The 22,985-nt window shown below is 43.4% G+C and overlaps 1 protein-coding gene across 2 annotated transcripts in view; it reads left to right on the forward strand.

Moving 5' to 3' along the window:
* The window catches only part of FBF1 (Fas (TNFRSF6) binding factor 1), a 64,491-nt gene that overhangs the window by 5,743 nt on the left and 35,763 nt on the right, over positions 1–22,985 (forward strand). For both annotated transcript variants that reach the window (XM_015414462.1, XM_015414463.1), the window contains exons 2-15: positions 1,131–1,265; positions 2,068–2,095; positions 4,690–4,777; positions 5,344–5,404; positions 5,759–5,809; positions 5,932–6,076; positions 10,341–10,421; positions 11,840–11,959; positions 13,543–13,696; positions 17,372–17,505; positions 18,919–19,018; positions 19,108–19,527; positions 19,789–19,863; positions 20,280–20,377. In XM_015414462.1, coding sequence (XP_015269948.1) covers positions 1,263–1,265; positions 2,068–2,095; positions 4,690–4,777; positions 5,344–5,404; positions 5,759–5,809; positions 5,932–6,076; positions 10,341–10,421; positions 11,840–11,959; positions 13,543–13,696; positions 17,372–17,505; positions 18,919–19,018; positions 19,108–19,527; positions 19,789–19,863; positions 20,280–20,377 — 1,558 coding nt within the window. In that variant the 5' untranslated portion in view covers positions 1,131–1,262. The remainder of the gene's footprint in view (positions 1–1,130; positions 1,266–2,067; positions 2,096–4,689; positions 4,778–5,343; positions 5,405–5,758; positions 5,810–5,931; positions 6,077–10,340; positions 10,422–11,839; positions 11,960–13,542; positions 13,697–17,371; positions 17,506–18,918; positions 19,019–19,107; positions 19,528–19,788; positions 19,864–20,279; positions 20,378–22,985) is intronic.

Genomic DNA, 22,985 nt, shown 5'->3' on the forward strand with positions numbered 1-22,985 from the left:
GACAACAGCACTCAGCCAGGAGTTCGGAAGGATACCAAACTGATCAATCAAAGTAAACAAATGGGCTAGGGAACACGACCACCAATCAACGTTGCCTTTCAATATCTCCGCAGGGAGCCCATCTAGACCTGGGGCCTTATTAGATTTAAGAGAGCCAATTAGTTCCACAACATCCTCTTGCGAAACTGGAGGCCAGTTCGGAATGTCAGAAGGTATCAATCCAAGATTGTTCATATCCAACTCAGAGGACTCATTGAACAATTCATTGTAATAGGAAAACCATCTGACCGAGGGAATGACACAAGCAGGGACAGTTCCAGTTGGAGAATTAAATTTACCAGCCAGAAGCCAAAAGGCTCGAGTATCATTAGCTCGGGCTGCTTCAAAGAATCTAGCCCATTTTTCCAAATAGAAAACATGTTTTTTTTTGTGCTAGCAATTGACCATATTCTTTTTTAAGCTTAAAGAACTGATTAGGGGAATAGGCAAGGGGTCCCTGCTGGATTTGGCGGAAGGATTGTCTAAGTCTGCTTTTAAAAAGCAGACATTCTCCGTCAAACCAGGTGTTTGAGAAGCTGGTTTGGCTATTGGGACCCACTGGTTTGGCAAAGGAAGAGATGCTGTCAACTATAGAATTATAAGCCAAAAGTGCCTTCTCCCATGATTCCGCTTCAATTAAGTTGCGCTTTAGCTCCAGACCCTGGTGACCAGACATCCAGAGGGAGATCTGTTCCAGAGAGGAAGGGGAACAGCTTATTTTCTTATGTTGGGACAAGTTGCCCATGGTGGTGGTGGTGGGGCTGGCAACCCTACCTTGGAGTAAAAGTAGTTTCTGGTGGGTAGCTGTGTTTGTCTGTAGCTGCAAAAAAAATGTGAGTCCAGTGGCATCTGCAGAACTACAAATATTTTTCTAGCATAAGCTTTTGTGAGTCAGAGGTAAGTGAATTCTGCCTCACAGAAGCTTATGCTGGTCTTTATGATGCTACTGGAATGCTGTTTTGGAGGAAAGATAGAACACAAATGTAATAAATACCTTATTTTTGTTGATCAATACAATTGATTCACTTTTAGAACATCAATAAAATGGTATATAAAGTGAATTTGGGAATGTTTACTGTCTGTCTTTCTAGATGAAGTTTTAATAAACATCTGCTGAATGAATCCATCGTGAATATAAACGTAAAGATGAAGAATGTCTGAATATGGACACTGGGTGTCACAGGTGAAAGAAAGTGAAAGAATATGCCGTTGAAAGCCCTGAAATGGTAAGAAGAACCTCACTGCGACCAGACTCATGATCATTGTGGAAAATACTTTACTCCACATTCTTGTTGACCTTGCAGTCCAAAAGAAAAAAAATCCTAACATGGTCCTTGAGGGATGAGTTGAGCTTACAAGGGGAAAGGTGTTGTTAGATATTGCTAATATAACACAGCAGCTACAGAACTTCCACATGATAGGATGTTTTCCTGGTAGTTTTTTAATCGTGATTTAACAGCGGTACCGTATGTCAATATGCTATTATGCCAAAATATGCATCAGTTTCTCTGAACACCCAGCTTTTTTTTTTTTTTTTAAGTAAGTCTCTAGCCTCCAAGTCTGCTTGGAGAGATAAGCACCCCCCCCCCATATATCTTACTTTTTTGCAAATGGAAGCTGAGAATTCAGTTGATGTATAGTTTTGAGAAAAGATAAAATGTGCTCAAATGGCTGATTTTAAAAAAGAAAAGAAAACCCGTCTGTGGTAGAGAAAGGAAATGGCAACCAAGGTGGAAATGGCTGTTGTGGGGTGAGCGCACGCATGGAAAAAAGAACTTCCACCCATATGGCAGCCATCTAGGCTTTGCTCCATTCTCAAAACTTCGGAGCAAAGCATGTTTGAAAAGACCAGAGAAAAACCATGGAACTTCTGGGAGGTACACAAATAAAGCAAGATGCTGAGGGAAAGAAGGGAAGAAGCATTTCACAACAGCATCAGACTTGGGACAAATTACTGTGCAGAAACACCCAGCGTTTGCCCACTTTGCTTTCTGTTTTGTAACAAAGTGTTTGTCTTTTTCCCCTTAGGCAGGAAAACACAAGAAAGGATTGAAAGGTAAGTTTATATTTATACATTCCTTTGATCTTTTGGATAATGTCTGAAGTTAAGAATAATATTGTTCCAGTGGACATAACAGTGTGATCATCAGTTTGAGTCAGAAACAGGGTCAATGTTTGCTGGAACCTGTTGCTGATGTAGCACTGCATCCCTGTAAACTGTGGTTAACAAATCAGGATTCAGCCTCATGAATTACCCCTTCCTTTCCTTTGCTGAATCATACTTAGATATAGTCAGGTGGGTAGCTGTGTTGGTGTATAGCAGCAGAATAACGTTTGAGTCCAGTTGTACCTTTAAGACCAACAGAATTTTATTCAAGGTATAAGCTTTCCTGTCCATGCACAATTCTTCCGATACAGTGAAACAGAATTTCCTCAACCATTACATATAGGAGGAGCAAGGGTGGGGGGTTAGTTGCCGGGAAGGGCCAATTAGAGACAGAAACAAAAATGGAAATTACCATTCCATACATATAGGTAGAGGGTTAGTAGTAAATTGTCATGCAGTATAATGAAGATGTTTAAAAGATTCTAGGATCGAACAGGAATAGTAAGCTTAGTTTATATGGTTACTATTTGCTGGGGTTCATTTCTGGGGGGAAACAGTGAAGGAAATATATATGTCAAAATTGGAGATTGATGTATACTTAATTGTGGAATTGAGAGTAATTAATTGAGACTGTGCTATCTGTCTCCTCTCAAGCATGGAGGTAACTTTACAGCATCTTCTTCTTTGAAGTGGGGCAATTGGCTGTGCAGATTTATCTCCCCTGTCCCTAGACCAGAGAAATACATTCCAATTTCTACTATTAATTATGTTACAATACAATCTACTATTCTAATCTATTATCCCAGGTAAGAGGCAAAATAAAATGGCCCTTCTGGGGGATTGATGAGAATACAGATGTAGGGACTGAATGAAGTTAGCATATGTAGGGAGATAAGAAACCAATATCCCTGTTAAGTCCTGGGGATTCCATTGTTCTGAGTATTGTAATAACCTGTGACTCAGCAATTTGAACAAAAGGTCGCATTCCAAGGTCTTAGATCTTGTGAGTACAAATTATATCACCCTTCCTCTCCCTGGCAATGGGATCCCCCAGGCATGCATGTAAACACCTCTGGTTTGCAGCCATACTCTCGTATCTGCAAAAGTGGATGCCATGAATAGGTGCCACTAGAGTCTAGACTCTTTGTTGTTCTCATACTCCCCATTTACTGTCTGCAAAACAGAAATAGTAATCACAAACCCCTCACGACCTCACTGTGTGAATGAGTGAGACAAGACTAGTGTAAATAAACTGCAGGAAACACATTAAAAATATCTCCATGGTTCTATTTCTTGGTTAAGAACCTAAGAGAAGCCATGATGGATCAGGCTAATGGCCCATCCAGTTCAAAACTCTGCATCACACAGTGGCCAAAATCCAGGTGCCATCAAGAGGTCCACCAGCATGGCCAGAACTCCAGAAGCCCTCCCATTGTTGCCCCCCAAGCACCAAGAATACAGAGCATCACTGCCCCAGACATAGTGTTCCATCGAAACCTTGTGGCTAATAGCCACTGATGGACCTCTTGTGATTCGTAATGTCAGATTTGTGCCCATTTATCCTTTGGCATAGGGTTTGACCTGTTTTCCCTATATAGAGAAGGGCATTGATGGCATTTAAAGGCACATTGTATATATCATATTGTATATATCATTAAATGACTCACTAGCGAGCTGGTATAACAGTGTAGGGATTTGAACCTGGCTCTCCCAGATCCTCATGTGATGCTCTTACCGCTGGCTGTCTGCAGTTAGGACACCTCCACACATTACAGTTGTTAGCCCAGTGTTATATTTGAGTTCGCTGCAGTGGACAAATAGGTTGTACGTGTGTATATACATTTTTAAGCACCTGTGCACATATGTCTGGGAAATCAGATTGGAACTGGATTCCCACAGAAGGAGGTGCCCCCGTCCTCCACTATTTGCACTGGAGAGGAAAAAATGCTTTCTCAGTTCACTTGTGAGCTGACTGAAAAATCCCTGAGCTGCCGGCTTTTGTGTGCCAGCACCCCCTAGCGCAGCTCAGAGGGAACTCTGAAGCCATCTGCGCCCAAACCTATGACATATGTTGATTGGTCAGAACATTTCTTGTCTCTGGAGTTCCGTTATGCTATAGTAGCATTGAACAGCCTTTCCTATAGAAAGTTCATTGCTCGGAGGCTATAAACACATCCTGTCTTATTCTAGGCTCCATTGATGTCTTGGTAAATAAAACTGAAATGGAAAAAAGAGTTTTTAAATTTCTGTTTGTTCACCAGCTATAAATGAAGTATAATAAATGATGAGAATTGAGGCCTTACTTTATTTCAGACAGGCGGGGTCAGTGAATAGTTTTACCATCCTATCCTAAACTTCACACCTGACCTATCACGTTTTGAAAGGAGTTGTTAATGTCTATGCATTGTATGTTCAACCCTTAGCTTCATTATTAGAACTGCCAGCATGAGACACTGCTAAGCTCTTAAAGGGCTGGGATACTTTTAGAGTAAAGGAATAAAGTCTATGCTTCTGTCTCCTAAATCTCCATCTTTTATTCCCAGATGACATTCCCCTTAAATCTAGTAAGCCTGTCTCATTTGGCAACAGTGGAGGGAGACCCAGAGGAGTTGTCTCACAGGTCAACAAAAAGTGAGTGATATTTCATATTTTTGTAACACTTTCAGATACATTTGGTACTGTGGAAGTTTCTCTCTGCTCTTCAGCAACTCTCAGTTTCCCTCCCTGAGATATCTTTTAATTTGGCTTCCATTTTTCAGGATCTTCCTAAATAAAGTTGCAACTGAAATTTCTTCTAAAGTAAAGGGACATTTGTAAATTTGGGGGTTCTTCCTTAAGCACAGTACATCATAAGAACATAAGAGAAGCCAATGTTGGATCAGGCCAATGGCCCATCCAGTCCAACACTCAGTCACACAGTGGCCAAAAATACCAGGTGCCATCCGGCAGTCCAGCAGTGGGGCGTCTGAGAAATACTGTAGGAAACTGAAATAGTTCTGTTAATATAAATAAAAATTTCTCAGGAGAGTCTGCATGCCCTTAGGTTGTGACTGAATTTTGCCTAGAGTAGAATTAATATTTGGAGGCTTCTCCTCAAGTGAAACTTCTCGGGAATACTCAGGAAAGCCAAGAGAGATTACATAAGGTTATTTGCACTTCTCAGGGGGTTCCACACATCACTGTTCTTTGTATTACAGGGACCTTCTGGACGATGACTTCTTTAGTAAAATGGCTCATGAGAAAGAGACAGAGACAGAGGTGAGAGTAAATGCACAAGCTCACATCCTTTCTGTGTGATAAACTAAGGTAGTTTCCAGTGTTACAGTACAGCAACGTGGAGAATTCCAGCAGGTCACTCATATGTCTGAAAATGTAATGTGGGAAGGAATATGTATGCATAACTCTGTTGGAGAAAGAGTGGAGTGCTGCTGAGCACTGCCAGAGTATCATAGTGAGAAGACCCTTGGAACTTCTTCAACATGTTTCTATGGAACCCCATTACTTGCATGTATTGACATGTTGGCACTGGGATTAACGAATCTGTAGAATGTTGTTGTTGTTTCTTGAAAGTTAATTTAAATATAAAAATGTGTCTGTGTGTTTGTCCCAAAGGATCCTGATATCTCAGATGTAGACCCAGAAGCTCTTCTAGAGACCTTGGAGGTAAGAAAACATTCTTCAGTGAAAAGACAAGATGAACTTGCTGTACTCCACTCTGCTAATTGTGGACAAAAAGGCTTTCCAAATCATTATGTTCAAAGTATATGCACTGTCTCTTTCCTCAGGATTTGGATGACATGGACGCTGATCTTTTGGGCATTAAAAAGCCAAATTCTGGGCCTATTTTGAAACCCGTGAAGGATGCAGAGAAATCTCAGCCTTTAACTGAGCCAGCAAGGTCTGCTAAGAAAACCGGAGTTGATGAGAAGGGTGAGTTTGTTCTCTTTCTGCATGATCTTTTCAAGGGGACTTTGGGGAATGTATAATGATTCTGTGATGAGTCACCTTGTTTTAATAGCTGGATTTGGCCATTTCGAAGTGTCTCATTTCTATAATGAAGTATTAAAATGGAAATGGTATTTTAAGGGCTGCCTGTTCTGTCACCTCTATATCTCTATCGTACAATGGCTGTTTTCCCTTCATTGGTTCAGACGGTATCCACATAACCAGACTGGCATGGTGAGGTTGTGGTGGGAAAACTCTACAATATGTTGCCTTCATCTCTAGGAAACGAGGATGGGATACAAATGTGGAATAAAATAATGACGTGTAATCCATGTATCTGATGCAGATGGTGTTCGTGGTGCAGTCATATCGCTGCTTCACAACAACCTTTTGTACTATTCCGCTGCCCAATGCTTTTCATTAGTTTGTACCTGTGCTCCCTGCCTCCCCCCACTCTTGAGCTTGATTGCTTTTGATGGAGAAATTTTTCTTTCTTTCTTTTTTGTATTTTTCAAATGCGTGCATGTGAATAAAGCCTGCCCCTGCCTCCTGACTGCTGGCATTCCAAGGAAGTCTCCCAAGTACTTGCCTGGGTCGACCCTGCTTAGCTTCTGAGATCTGACAAGATCGGGCTTGCCTGGGCTATCCAGGTCAGGGCAATGGAGAAATGTTTCAATTGTTAAACGATAAGGGGTTCAAACAGAAATAGTGGACCAACAGGAAATATTTAAGTAGTTCAGATTACAGAGAGAGAGCCTATCCAGGCACTGAAAATATGTTCTCCAAAGTTCTCACACACACACACCATGCATTATATAATACCATCTTTTGTCTCCAGTTACTCTGAGTCATGTCCACTGTGTGTTCACTATGTATTCATTATCATTTACTACATTTGCCAATTACATTTCTTTAATACACATTCCAACACTTGTTTGGTGTAGTGGTTAAGTGCGCGGACTCTAATCTGGGAGAACCAGGTTTGATTCCCCCCTCCTCCACTTGCACCTGGCTGGATGACCTTGGGCAAGCCGTAGTTCTGATAAGTTCTCTCAGCTCCACCTACCTCACAGGGTGTCTGTTGTGGGGAAGGGAAGGGAAAGGAGTTCGTAAGCCGCTCTGAGACACTTTTGGGTAGTGAAGGGCGGGGTATAAATCCAGTCTCTTCTCTTCTCTACTACTTCTTGGTTAATAAAGCAACCTAACCCTAAAGATAGCAGGCATTTACTCATGGCAGGCAACTGTTCATGGTTTATGTCGTCATCTTCTAACCTTCTTGCGAAAGGGCGGATGGTCTTGGGTTCCGGTTGGTGGTGAGCAGTGTTCCCTCTAAGCTGAATTAGTGTGAGGGTCAAGCCCGTCAAAAAGGGTCACAGTTTTTTAGCCTCTGGCTCACAGATTTTTGTCTTAGCTCAGGAAGGATGGCTCCAGAGCGAACTGATTTAGGCAGTAGCCAAATTGCTCGCTCACAACTCTAATGCCAGTAGCTCACAAAGGAGAATTTTTGCTCACAAAACTCCACAGCTTAGAGGGAGCACTGGCGGTGAGTACCTTCCAGTGGCCCAGGCAAAAGAAAGAACACACTGGCCACGGGCAGACTGCTGTTGCTGTGGGAGGGGTGGGACCAAGTCAACTCGGTGCACAAGTTAAAAAGAGAGATATCATCCAGGATAGAGGCAGTGAGGGATGAAGGACCAGTGCAGAGGGGAATACTTACCACTGGAGGATTGAAGGGTGAGAATCCAAAGAAGGCCAGAAAGGCAACAGTAGGCAATGAAGGAGGTGAGAGACAGGATTCGAGGCAGCTGGAAGCAGGCAGGTGAGCAACAGCTTAAGCGTCTGGAGGAAGAGCAAGAGCAGCCTCCGCAGCAGAGTGATCACGTGAGAGTGCAGGGACCCCTGCATTCACCCAGTAAGAAAGGACTCACTTGCTGGAGGTGGAGTTTATGGCCCCTGAGGGCGAGGGTCCCTGTAACACCATCGGAGACGCCGCAGCAGATCATTAGGGTCACTGGCAACTATTTTAAAGGACTTAATGCACTGCAGAAGCGTGGGACTTATGCGGAGGAATGGGCTGGGTATCTGCAGACAGTAATGAACTGGGGTGTGGGTCACTAGGAAGGGCTTGTTTAGACATAGATGCGTATGGGGTTGTGGCCAGTGAGGAGCCTCTAGGTGGAGCCCTAGTCTGAGGCCTTGGAACCTGTGACACATTGGGGCTCATCCAGGATCTGAGGGCTGAATAGTCTTCTCTGCCAGCCATAGTGACAGTCCCAAAGCCCCGGCGGACCGGCAGTGTCTCACACAATTCAGGGAGTGGTTGGCAACAGCCTAGAGTGACCTTATTCAGAGACTGATGGACCAGCAGCAGGTGGCTCAGGACTGCTGACTGGAGGATCTGTCCAAAGGCATAATGGCAGGGAGGGCCGGTGGGAACAGGGTGGGGGGATCCCAAAAATGTCACCGTCCGATGACGTGGAAGCATATATGGAGGCATTTGAAAAGACAGCAACAGTGGCAGCATGGCCAAAGCCCCAGTGGGCCGCCATAATAGAGCCCTTTTTGACGGGCTTGACCCTCGCTGCCTACCGAATACTGTGGATGCCTCAGGTTATGAGAAAGTGAAGCATACTGTTTTCCACAGATTAGACATTATGAAGGAGATGTACAGACTGCAGTTCCGTGCCTATAAGAGGGGGAAAGGGGAGAGCCCATTTGAAACTACGTACGCCTTGAAAGAACTGGCCTGGAAGTGGCTTAAGCCAGACAGCGCAAAAGCAGAAGCGGTAGTAGAAGGTGGTGATGTAGCAATTGTTGGTGGATACGCTGGTCCCGTGCTGCAACTGGGTCCTGTGGCAACATCCAGAGTTAGTCGAAAGAAGCCCTTGCCGCCATGCGCTTGTGAATTCTTAGAAACTAGTGGAATTCCCACAAGCCTTATGAAGACTAACAGCTTGATAAAGATATAGATTTGAAACAGGCCTGTCATTAGACTAGCCTTGACGTCTTCATGCCCCGAGGGACTTATCTTCAGCTGTTGAAGAGAACGTTTTTTTCTGTTCTTACAACATAAAGAAGATTGTCGGCTTGGTCCCTTTAAGATTGTATGCAGCAGGGTTTATGTTCTGCTCATAATTGTATGTCTTTTAATGTAATTACACACTTTATTTGCACTTTACATGATATCTTATATCACTATGAATATTTTTGCAAAAAACAGATTTTGTTTCTATTAGCAGAGCTCAGGCAGAATTCAGGTGTTCAGGAGATACAAAGATTTTAAGTTTGAAGGCACACAAAATGAAGTTGCTTTTTATTCATTCACTGTCATTTTCGTAGGTTGCTACCGAAAGAGACTAGCTGGAGGCATACGAGAAGAAATGGCTAAGAGCAGGGCTCTAGTCGGGGGTGAGCTCTCAGGTACGGAGCTCCGGAAGAGAACCTCTAGGGGGCGGGGCAGTCACGTGGTGAAGCCCCGCCCCCTTCTTTACCCCGCACTCTGCTTCGATCCTCATTCCGTTTGGGAATGAGGATGAAGCAGGAGGGTAAGTAGCCGGGCCTTCTGACACACTTCCGGTGATGTCAGGGGGTGTGGCCTTCTGTCAGTTCCGGTGATGTCAGGGGCGTGGCATATGCAAATAAGTTATGCTAATGAGTTATGCTAATGAGCTCCGGCAGCTCTTTTTCTACAACAAGACCCCTGGCTAAGAGAATAAGCAAATTACTCCCCACCCACCCACCCATCCAAATAGCCACCTCCAAGATTCTGCAAGATCTTTGAGTTGGATCAGATCAATTTCCCCTTCCTTCTTTGATTGTTTTTCCTTTGACTGATTGTTAACTATTCTGAACATTCCATGCCTCCTGGAGCATGCTCAAACTGTTTTTCCTGTGGTTTTCTTTTCTTTCAGCTCATTTACAAAGTCATACTTTTATGAATGTCATGGCTGAGAAGTCTTCCTGAGTACACAGACAGTAGACTGTTATGTCTACTGATGCCTGTTTTTGCTGCTTCCACGATAGGCAGTGAGCCACCCTCTTTATAGATATAGAAAAGAGAATGATGTTACACCTGCATAATAACCTCTAAACCTTGAATTCTTTAAGCAAGTTGCTTCCTGTTTTCATGTTCTTGTAAAACCACTTCACTTATGCCATTTTTTAAAACTAGAGAAACATTTGACTTTACTTGCCTTATTAATCACTGATAATCACTGATGTTTCCATGGCTATTTGTAATGTATGACAGATTCTGCAACTGGAATGGATAAGAAGCCAGGTTCTATTCCTGCCGCGTCCAAACAACCGAAACAGAAGTTGTCCTTTGATGGTAGGATCTGATTGATGGTGGTCTTTGTATGTGTCAAGTGCATTTAAAAAAAAATCTGGTGGAAAAAAGGTTAGCTTGTGACATGTTTATGCACAATGAACATGACGTTAAGTGACCAAATACTGAACTGTCTCAGGGTTTTGTTTCATTTTGTTTCCTGTATATCCATCAATTACAGAAACTATAGATGTCTGGCAATGAAAAACCGGTCAGAACTTGTTAGCTGCTGCTTGCCAGCTGTCACTTAGATCCTAATGATCTGAGTGCTGAATATTCACTACCAACAGTCCCACCTAAAAACAAAAGAAACAAAAAAAACCCTGAAAGAACAGACAAATATCTACAAAAGCTGGATCCTGAGTCTGACCAATCCTATTTGATCAAGTTGCAGGGGAAGATGCCTGTTGGCTCTAATCCTTCTTTAACTCATATATTTTCTCTTGTTATCATCTGTTGTGCTTCTAACAGTGACTTGCCTGTTCTGGTTGTTGTTTTATCTCTGTTCTGTTCTTTCCTGTTCCTGAGTTTATTAGCTCATGAAGTAACCAAATTGAGCCAGGGTGACTCCCACCTGGGTCACAGGAAGTTGAAGAGTTTAGTTCTGCCTCCCTGAGCAATTGGTGGAAATCACCCATTCCATCACCCATTCCCTCCTAACCTCAGAGCAGAAGAAACCCTCACTGAGAATATCCAAGGTTCTGTTTCCATCCAGTCTTATTACCCTGCATCGTAAAACTCATTTGAGAACTGTTAGATGCAGATTTTATCTACACTGCCATCCTAGTTATAGCCCAGATTCAGCCCTTGTAGTGCAGTATCTCTTTAATAGGCTGTTGCATGGAATATTACTGCTGGGAAAGATGCCATATCCATGCTTCTGTGGGGGAGGGCAGATATGGCATTCCCCTATAATAAGATGTTGTAGATTGAGTGCTGGGAAATCATACTATCCTTGCAACAGAAGTGGTGCCTTGCAAAAAAGATCATGATCACATGTGTTAATGGGACTCTGTATATTTATTGTGCTAGAAATAGTCCTCTGTGAAGTTCCTCAGATCTGTACTGAGTCAATGATGGATCAACTGAGATTATATGAATAGCCATGTCCATAAGTCTGAACCTTACCTACCATTCCAATGTATTTGAAAAGTGTGCATGCACATGAAAGCTCATACCTTGAATAAAACTTTGTGGGTCTTAAAGGTGCCACTGGACTCTAAATTTGTTCAGCCATTATTAGAGTAAGACATATGGGGCATCAGAGAGGGAGAGTGGGGTATGGACATGGACCTGCAGAGTTTGGTATTTTGACTGTTAAGCCCTTTCTTCAGTTCCTTTCTTCAGTTCTTGCTGTCTTTTACTCTTGGTCAGTGGTCTGGAAACTATACTGTCATCAATTTCTGTGGTATGTCCTCTAGATGTGGACGACCCTTTAGCAGGCCTTTTGTCCGATGGGGAAGAGGACATGGTGAAGAAGATATATTCCTCTGCTACCAAAAGTGCTCCAGAAACTAATGCTGGAATGTCTAAAGAGAAAGGTAAACCAGGATTACATCACCTCAGACTTGTTTGGTTCCTATGGAATGTTCAGTATGAAGGCTTAATTAAGAGTTATCCCTCTTTTATTTGTGCAAATAAAGTTGTCAAGTCTTTATTTATGCATGTGGCTGTGGCACTATTTTGGTTGTCTATGCTAATCCAGCTCTTTCCACCCAGATCAGGGAATCGGATATGATTTCAAAATCTTAGACCAATTATTATTCGGTTGGATCCTATGAGCCACAAGCACCATGGTGCTTGCAGACACAAATCTTTCCTGCTTCCCCCTTCTCCCAGAAGCCCTAAGATCTCCAAAAGGCTGGTACTGAGAGTCACAGGATCTCCAATGACAAAATGCCACATTGGGTGGTGGAGGGTAGTGAGGAGTGGGAACTGTGGAAATTTGCTTTGAGTTCCCTCTTCAAACAGCAGAGTTTCTTGCAGCAGCAGAAGCTCCACCAAGAGAAGAATGAGGGGCAATTTTACCTGAGTCCTTACCACTGCAGACCATAATACCCCAAGGTGTTTTGTTATTGCAGCTCCCATAATCTTCAGCATCAGTTTTTCAGAGGTTTTAGGGGGTCTGCTGGCAGAAATGGAAAGTGGAAAGATTTGCATCTATTAATGCCTTTGGCTCACAGTCTATGGGACTCTTATCTGTTCTTATTCCAGGCTTTTAGCATCCTTTAAAGAGAAATCAACAGTGAAAAGAATGTTATTAGTTACAGGCTATATCCTTGCTCAGAAACATCACCAAAAAGGAATACAGTCTGTTGAACTGGATTTTTAAAAGTACAGAGAAACACCACATTGTATAATTATACTGAACAAGAGGGGGGGAATGAAAGTCACCTTGAAAATCTATCTGATTTGTTTTCTGTCCTGCATTCTTTGGGTGAAGACACACTTTGAAACAGGACGATGTTCCAGATGCCTGTCTTGTTTGTGATGGAGTCGTGTTGAATATATATTTAGCACAGGTGGAAGTACTTTTGTTTTAATAATCATCACTTTTGTCGATATCACTAGCCCAAGAATTTTTCATCGGGTGATGTGTCCTGTCCAGTATAATTATACCAAACCCCAGAGTCCTGCTCTGCCATGAATCAGTGTGGCCTTGGCAAAAGAGTATTTTCCCTATGGACTTGGCTTATAGGTTTGTGATGAGGATAAATAAATAATATTTAAATCAGGGTGTACACCCAAATATGTTGTATGAATTCTTTAAAATAATTAATACATTTAGGATAAGATACAGTCAACTGTGGGAATCAACTAACAGAGCTCCTGTGGATCAGTAAGATGTATTGAGAAACCGGAGTGTAGATTTATAATAGCAAGGATACTAAAGAAAATAGCGTTAAGAACCTTGTGTTATGTGCCACTCTATCATGTACCAAATGCCTCTTTTGTTCTAGTTGCTGAATGCTCCCAGCATTCTCTGGGAACCTAAAAAGTGGCATAGCTGCAAATGTACAACTTGCTAGTACGCAGTGCTCCATTTTCTGCTGTTAGTGCACTTTAAGATTTTGTGTACCTTTTTGTAGTATACTTTTGTGGTGTTTTTAATACCATTTAACAGGAACATCTTTGTCTGCCACACCTGGCCACGCTGCTGTCACGGAACGGAAGAGGGAGGAGCTGATATTTGAGGATGATGGGAATGGTCTCATGGATGCTCTGGGGTTTGGTGACAGCTCCAAGGCCGAGCTGAAAGCTGGCAGAAAGGGTGACGAGTAAGCAATCTCTACTCACTAAAATGTAGAGGGTTAGTTAATGGCATCAGACTGGGCAAAACATTATGTTGGATCCAGTGATGTGTCAGCGAAAGGCACTGACAGACACAAATCTTTCCTTTGTTCCACTCAGCAATCCTTTCCAACTCTGGAAAAGCTGGTTCCAGGCAGCTTGGACTGAAAACTCAGGGGCTGCAGTGTCGAGGGGTAAGGGGACAAAATCACCCTGCCTCTTCAGGCAGCAGAGCTCCACTAATGGTGGAAGAGGGAGGAGAGGGCAGTTTCACCCCCTTCTCCCTCCTCAGCATAGCCCACTGGCCTGCATGGCTGTTAATCTGCGTCCTGCTGTCATCATGACTCCCCCCCTAGGCGGTCCATGGACTCAGGCTCAAATTGTCAGAAGAAGAGCCTGAGGAAACAGGTACTGCTGTTGAGGCTCCACCACCAGAGCCTCCCACTGCCCTCCCAGATCCTGGGATTGCTACATGTCATCCATGCTGGACCTGAGCTTGGATCTCTAACCCCCCCCCCCGGATTTTCCACCACCCGTCAGGAACAGGGGAGTCGGTGGGCTTGCACAGAGGCAGTCAAAAGAAGACACAGTGCCAGGCTAGCAGCCCAGGTTCCAGCAAGTGATCCAGACCATCACTTTAACTGACTTAGTCCCCTGCAGAATTTTGGCCCTGTTAGGATCTAGCCAGCTGAACTCCAGAAGCTGTCTTCAGATCAGCTAGGGCTGCTTTTCCCCCAGCCTGTTTAAGCTGAAGGCAAGGGGCTTTGCTGAGTCAGCCAGTTCTCAAGACCACTAATTTGTGCTCCAGGTCCTGCCAAGCCATAATTGGCACTGCATGTCAGTCCCCTGTCGGGAGATAACCTCAAACATTCTAATAGTACAAAATTTGGCTTGTTACATGAACTGTATGTGAGTCTCCTATGGAGAGAAGCCTCAAAGATAATTTAACAACACAAAACATTAGGCTAATCAAATTAATTACCACACAAGTACTTGTTAAACTCTGCATGTCAGTCTCCCTGCAGGAGTCAAGGTCATTCTAACAACACAGAACATTCAGCTTATCACATAAATTACATTGCAACAATGCCAAAAGAAAAAAATGCTTACCCAACCCCATTCGGGGTTTACAATAGGACTCAAAGCAGTAGTCAAAATATAAGGATGTTTTCTGTAAAAATGAATGCAATGTTCAGTCTAATTAGTATAACTACAAAAACATCAAAGGGTGCAGAAAAAAAACTTCAAATTATACAGAGATTAAAATTTACCCTGGGACGCAGGGTTTACAATTTAAAGTAGAAAACACCATAAATTTTTACAATAGCCCCGATGCGTCTCAGGACGGGCTTTGGTACATAATCACTAGATACAGAAGCATGCTCAAGAGCTAATCACTCACAGGTGTGAAGAAATTAAAGGTACATTTCAGATGCATTCTAAAGAAATCATGAGTAATCTGTTATCTGATTCAGACCATTGGGGAGAATGTGTTCTAAATCGAAAGATCCAGTAATTTTCACGTTGAAGAACTTTTTCAAGGTCCCCTTGATTGTAAGGATGTGTCTAGACAAGATCATGGTGGAAACTAGAGGTAATAAGAGGGCCATGCCCAAGAGTCCGTGGAGGGATGATAGGAAATCTTTTCCTTCTCATTTCTTTTGTTCTCATCACACCTTATTCTGTAGGTCTTCATAGAACTGGTCCACTTCAGCCTCTTCTGCATCAGTGGTTGGGGCATAGACTTGGATTACTGTGATGTTGAATGGTTTGCCTTGGAATTGGACCGAAATCATTCTGTCATTTTTGAGATTGTATCCCAGTACTGACTTTTGCACTCTCTTGTTGACTATGAAGGCCACACCATTTTTTCTACGAGATTCCTGGTCACAGTAGTAGAGATAATGGTCTTCTGAGTTAAATTCGCCCATTCCTGTCCACTTTAGTTCACTGATTCCTAACATATTGATGTTCAGTCTTGCCATCTCATTTTTGACCACGTCAAGCTTACCTTGATTCATAGATTTTACATTCCAGGTTCCTATGCAGTATTGTTCTTTGCAGCATCGGACTTTCCTTTCACCATCAGACACATCCACAACTGAGCGTCCTTTTGGCTTTGGCCCAGCTGCTTAACTCTTTCTGGGGTTACTTGTACTTGCCCTCTGCTTTTCCCCAGTAGCATATTGGACACCTTCCGACCTGAGGGGCTCATCTTTCGGTGTCATATCTTTTAGCCTTTTGATAGGGTTTTCTTGGCGAAAATACTGTAGTGGGTTGCCATTTCCTTCTCCAGGGGATCACTCTTTGTCTGAGTTCTCTGCTGTGGCCTGTCCGTCCTGGGTGGCCCTCCACGGCATAGCCCACAGCTTCAGCGAACCACGCAAGCCTCCTCGCCACGACAAGGCAGTGATCCATGAGGGGGATCTGGTAGAATGGCACTGGTAGAATATTTGAATTGCCCATCAAAGCTAAATTCCATCTGTGAAACCTAGACCCACCCTCTCTCTGCCTGGAGACCCTTTCTCCATTTCTTTATTTGGAAATATTTCCAGGACTTGGAATTGCCCCTTAATCCCTTCTTCAGCCAATCAGGTGCCCCTCTTGTCCTGCTCTGGTCATGCCTGGAATGAAAAAGATCTTACTTTATACTTCTGGCCCTAAAACCAGGGTGGTTTGGAGCCTGTCAGAAGTGTGTTTGGGGGATAGATTCTAGCCCCAGTTCTGTAAACCACCCTGTTGTGTACTTATGGAGGTTCCTGTTCTGGAAGTGCACTATGTGTCCCATCTGTTTTCCCCCTTTGAATCACTTTTTTCCATTACTGGCTGTCTAGACACTTAGCTCCCTGCTTTGGAAATTGGACCTGTGCTGGACCATCTTGCATAGGTAGCTAGAGTCCCCCGTTTTATTCTCTGCTCTTCCTCTTTGGCCTCTTGCCTCTCCTTTTTGAGTGGAACACATTGCTCAGTGTGTGGATGCTTAGAATACTTGGCTCTTTGTGTTGGGCTTGCTAGCATTGGGTATTACTGAAGGCTTGGTATGATCTTTACTGCTTGAGTTTGCTCATTCACCAGCCCAGATTCAGTATATTTTATTTCGGCTTTCACTCTCTCTGGATTCTCTGGATTCCTTCCAAGAGGCGCCTCTTCTCCTTATTAAAGATTCATTATAGCTGTTTGTATGGATCTCTTCGTAGTTGAGCCAGATTCCTTAAGACAGGAATAAAACCTAAACCTGCAGCTTCTTCAGCACAGGAGCGAGAGGCAGGTTTCCTTCCTTGTACTCAGTTATTCTAGTGTGAATGTGGGCCAAATTTGAAAGTGAGTCATATTCATACTGTCATGTGTCTAGTGTGTATGTGTCTCCCTGACTATTTGCAGTAATGACCATTATTCACTAATAGCACATCTGCTTTGCATGGTTTACACTTCAATTTTTTGGCCCTGATTCAGCCATTACCACCTTCAGAAGGCTCCTAGTCCTGAAGGCAGGCTCCACACCTAGCTGAGCAGAGTAGTATAATCCAACCCTATAGCTATGGAGGTGATATTAAACCTATGCTGTGGAAAAATAACACATTCTTCCTAGAGAACCCAGTTGTTTGATTTGTTTAGTAGGTTAGTTGATGTCATAGACTTCCCACTGTCTTTCTTTTTGGCAGTGGGGAGCCTCGTCCGGCTCGATCCATGCTGGATGAATTGCTGGGACGAGGAACGTCTACAAAGCTGCTAGAGGGACTGAGCACAGGAGAAACCAAGGAGTTCAAACTGGATAAGAAATACATAAAACAAGCAGGCAAGTGTGGTGGGAGAGATCTATACTTTTTCTTCCCTACAAACAGTATTCTAGTGGGTAGTTTTATGCATTTATATCCCACCCTATTCCATGATTTTGTGCTTCCTCTGAAACTTCAGGGATGACCACAATGGGAATTAGGTGTCTGAGAGGGGTGCTGGTCCTTGGAAGGAAATGGAACATTGGATATCATCAGTGGTTGGCGGGTCTTGGTTTTATGCAAAATGCTTAGCTGTGGTTACTCAGAGAGGTTATGGGGGGGGGGGATTACCCAAGCCAATTTGGCAGGTCCTTCTCTTATCCCCACAGTCCCATACAGTTTTCTAAGCAAATTTCCAGATTATTTTCAGTGCAATTAATGCACAGTTGTTACTCTTTTAGCACATTTATTGTGAGGGTGCCACAGTTTCCCGGTATTTAATATTTTGTTATTGGGGCCCTGACCTGGATAGCCCAGGCAAGTCAGATCTCGGAACCTAAGCAAGTGGTTAGTACTTGGATGGGAGACTTCCTTGGACTACCAAGTCGGGAGGACAGAGACAAGCTTTCAGCCACCTCTCTGAATATCCTCCAGGCCCCCCAGTAGGGGGTCAGTCACCAGAGGTCAACGTGATTTCCAGGTGTAGACACAGACGCACACAGAGAAAATACCCCCCCCCCCCAAAAAAAATTGTTATTGGGAAACATGATTCCTTCTTCAGCTAGCTCTTGCAATTGCCCTGTCAGGTGCTGTTGAATATGTCCTTTGAGCACCTATTGGCTAGTCTATGCAACAACACTAGTAAAGGTGACATAACTCTTTTCAATACCTACCCCATTTTGTCACCATTTAAAGTTGTATTGTTTTCCTCTTTAAAGACTGCTGTATCACTAGCAATGGAAGCACTTTTATCATGCAGTCTTTTAAAACAGAAAAAAAGTGTAGAATAAAACCACTGGATTTTCAAGTGATTTTGAAGTATAATGGTTAATTTTATTTTCGTTCTGGTTTCTTAGTCTTCAAGATACATGCATGCTTATCACATTTATAAACATTTATCTACAGTCATGCAATAATAAGGAAAACAAATACCCCAAGAACACATGAAGCTGCTTTATATACAGACCTTTGGTCTGTAAGGTTAGTATTGTCTGCTCTGACGGGCCAGCAGCACTCTAGGGTCTCAGGTGGGAGGTCTTTCACATCAAGCTACAGCCTGATTCTTTTAACTGCAGATGCCAGGAATTGAACCTGGGACCTTTCACATACAAAGCAGATGCTTTACCACTGAGTTGCTTGGGAACCATATAGTATGTTCTTCCCTACTGATCTCTTCTGACTCTGGAGTCTCTGAAGTCTGTAGTGAAAGAAGATGAACACTCGTGTGTGCATTTAACCAACTTAACTCTCAAGATGTGCTCTTGTCTTTACAGATAAGGAAGATACTTGGAGCGATGAGTTCACTTTTGGAGCCTACCAACCCACTGTGGCTTCTACTCCGGAGGGACGGCAGTCAAGACGCCAGTCTGTCAGGTAGTGACAAAACATGACCTTCTCCCATGACACAGCTTGTACAATCCTTGCACTTGTGACTCTATCTGCCGCATGGCTTTGTGTTGCAGGTTTTCCTCTGAGAACCTCGGTGAGTTGAAAACAGACCAGAGATCCAAACCTTCCACCCCAGCATCTGCTAGCCCCATCCGCAGCAAGGCTGGAGCCAATTGGCTGGGCCTGAAAGAAGATTTTGACTCACCACCTCCTTCTCCACCAGAGGAACTTAGGAAGGGTGGCCTAAGAGGAGCTGCCCCTGATATGTCCTCTAGTCCTTCTGATAATGAGCATTCCCTTTCAACAAGATCCAAGCCGGCAGCTGAAGAAGGAACACAGAAGCCTGAATCCGTGAAAGATGATGGTGACAGCTGGCTGAGTAATGTCTTATCTCAGAAGAAATCTCAAGCACAGGAAAAGGTAGAGGAGAAGAGAGCTGAACCCTCAGACCCTGTGAGATATGGAGAGGAGGTGGCTCCTAGTCCTCTTTCCAGGTATGATCAGAGGTTTCTTCACTTCTTCACTTTCTGCACTTATAATTCTTTAGAATCTGTAAACAGAAAACAATCAACCAAGGCCAGTCATTTGTGTTGTGCGTTACAATTTTATTATTTAGATTAATCATGCCTCCCAACTCATGACATACTTGAGAAGCAGCCATTGGGACTGCACAAAGGTCAAGTACCTGTTTACATATTTCTGTACAAGAATTTTACTCAAGGTGGGGTTTTTTTGTTCTGCTTTGTTTTTACCAGCTACGCTGCTACTTCTATACGGAAGCCACAGCAGTCAGGTGTCCCTGCAAGGGTTGCCACATTGAAAGAACCTGGGTAAGTCTTACTGGCTATTAAAAGATTGCTCTTGAGGAATAAATTAATGAATGAAAAGGGGGAGAGGGAGATCATCTGAAATATTTTGTATGTGCCTGTGTAGAGCACATTGGCAATGGTAAGAATGCTCTAGATTAATTAATCCAGAGTAAAAAGCATTAATTACAATAGTGTGGATGTTCCCATAAATTTGAAGATACTTAAAAACAATGCAGAAAATCAGCTCAGCTGCCTTTTTTAATTACTATGGCTGGATAAGCAAAAAATAGGTTAAACAGTTTCTATGCTTCACTGATTGACCTTAATTACATGACCTAAATGGTGGAGTGATCATTTTAACATAACTAGAGGTTGGTACCTATTCCACAGTACATGGTGAGAGATGCTGATATTACAAATTTCTTTCCTTCCCAAAGGCCTTCCATGACATTGTTAAATGCTCAGGAAGAAGCTGCTCCTGTTGTTTCATCCAGTTCTAGGAGAGGAACTTCCTTTGCAGATACAGTTAAGGCAGGTAAGATTCAAACTCCAACTATATTCAGTCCCAATGTACCTCCATTATGGATTGGTTTGAACAACTCCTAATTCCATTGTCTGAATTTACCTATTCCGTCATATATCTAATTCTGAACTAGGCCATAGAATCATAGAATAGAATCATAGAATCAGAGTTGGAAGAGACCTCCAGGAAATTCGCAAATACCTCCCCCTCCACACCCCCAATGTCTGCTGTTCCAAACCCAAAAGATAAAAAAACCTCCAGGATCTCCAGCCAAACTGGCCTGGAGAAAATTGCTTCCTGGCCCTAACATGGCGATCAGCATTTCCCTAGGGGTGTAGAAAGGGCCACAAGAACTAAGCACTAATGCAGCTCTTCCTGCCCTCCCTCTCATGATCTGCCTAAGTTCACAGAATCAGCATTGCTGCCCGATGGCCATCTAGCCTCTGTTTGAAAACCTCCAAAGGAGAGCTCACCACCTCCGAAGGAAGCCTGTTCCACTGAGGAATGGCTCTGTCAGGAAGTTCTTCCTAATTTTTAGCCGAAAACTCTTCTGATTTAATTTTAATCCATTGGTTCTGGTCTGACCTTCTGGGGCAACAGAAAACAACTCCATACCATCTTCTGGATGACAGCCCTTATCACCTCTCAGTTGTCTCTTCTCCAGGCCAAAGATATCCAGCTCCTTCAACCTTTCCTCATAGGACTTGGTCTCCATACCCCTCACCATCTTCATTGCCCTCCTCTGGACATGTTCCAGCTTGTCTATATGCTTCTTAAATTGTGGTGCCCAAAATGGAACACAATAAGTGAGGTCTAACCAGAGCACGGTAAAGCAATACCATCACTTTGCGTGATATGGAAAATATACTTCTGTTGATAAAGCTCAATATCGCATTTGCTTTTTTAGCTACCACATCACACTGCTGACTTATGCTCACTGTATGGTCTACTAACACCCCTGGATCCTTTTCGCACATACTACTGCCAAAACAGGTCTCCCCCATCCTATAACTATGCATTTGATTTTTCCTACCTAAATGCAGAACTTTACATTTATCCCCATTGAAATTCATTTTATTTGTTTTAGCCCAGTTTTCCAGCCTGTCAAGATCATCCTGACTCTGTCTTCTACCATATTTACTACCCCTCCCAATTTAGTATCATCTTCAGATTTAATAGGCATTCCCCTCTATTCCCTCTATATTAGGTGTTGAACAAAACAGGACCCAGGACAGATCCTTGAGGCACTTCACTTGTCACTCCTCTCCAAGAAGATGAGGAACCATTAAAAAGCACTCTTTGGGTGTGATCTGTCAACCAGTTACAGATCCACCTCAATCTGACTCAGGTCTTTCAACACCCCTCCCGAAATCAGCGGTTCTGGAGTGGGCAAGCACTTCTCATCTTCCACAGTGAAGACAGAGGCAAAAAATGCATTTAGCTTCTCAGCCATTTCTCTATCATCCTTCAGTACTCCTTTTACCCCTTGGTCATCCAAGGGCCAAACTGCCTCCCTGGCTGGTTTCCTGCTTCTAATGAAGAAGGTTTTATTGTTGGTCTTTACGTTTTTCGCTATATGCTCCTCATATTCCCAGGTCCTACAATGCCAAGACCACGGCCAGACAACCCACTGATTTCCTCATTCCACCAAGTTTCTGAAATACCCACAATATCTATTTTCCCCCACACCACCAAGCACTCCAACTCCCCGATTTTACCTTGGACACTTCTAGCGTTTGTTTAGAAGCACCTATAATTTCCCATATATTGTCACCTTGCTTATTTAATATATATGCAGAGTACATCATGCGAAATGCTGGCCTGGATGAATCACAAGCGGGAATTAAAATTGCTGGGGAAAAGATCAACAACCTTAGATATGCAGACGATACCACTCTAATGGCAGAAAGTGAAGAGGACCTAAAGAGCCTCTTGCTCAGGGTAAAAGAGGAGAGCGCAAAAGTGGGCTTGAAGCTCAACATCAAAACTAAGATGCTGGCATCCGGCCTCATCGCTCCTTGGCAAATAGAAGGGGAAGTCGTGGAAGTAGTGACAGACTTCACGTTCCTGGGATCCCAGATCACCGCAGACTGTGACTGCAGCCATGAAATTAAAAGACGCCTGCTACTTGGGAGGAAAGCGATGGCGAACCTAAACAGCATGATAAAAAGTAGAGACATCACCCTGCCAACAAAAATACGCATGGTCCAAGCAATGGTATTCCCAGTAGTCATGTATGGCTGCGAGAATTGGACTATAAGGAAGGCCGAGCGCCGAAGAATAGATTCTTTTGAACTATGGTGCTGGAGAAGACTCTTGAGAGTCCCTTGGTCTGCAAGAAGATCAAATCAGTTAATCCTAAAAGAAATCAACCCTGACTGTTCCGTAGAAGGCCAGATAATGAAACTGAAGCTCAAATACTTTGGCCACCAAATGAGAAGGGAGCACTCACTGGAGAAGACCCTGATGCTGGGAAAGATTGAAGGTCAAAGAAGACGGGGACGGCAAAGGATGAGATGGTTAGACAGTGTCATAGATGCAACGAACATGAAATTGAGCAAACTTCAGAGGACAGTGGAAGACAGGAGGGCCTGGCGGGATCTGGTCCATGGGGTTGCGA

The sequence above is a fragment of the Gekko japonicus genome, unplaced genomic scaffold (genome assembly GCF_001447785.1).
Source record: "Gekko japonicus isolate JY-2015 unplaced genomic scaffold, Gekko_japonicus_V1.1 scaffold277, whole genome shotgun sequence".
NCBI classification, from domain to species: Eukaryota; Metazoa; Chordata; class Lepidosauria; order Squamata; family Gekkonidae; genus Gekko; species Gekko japonicus.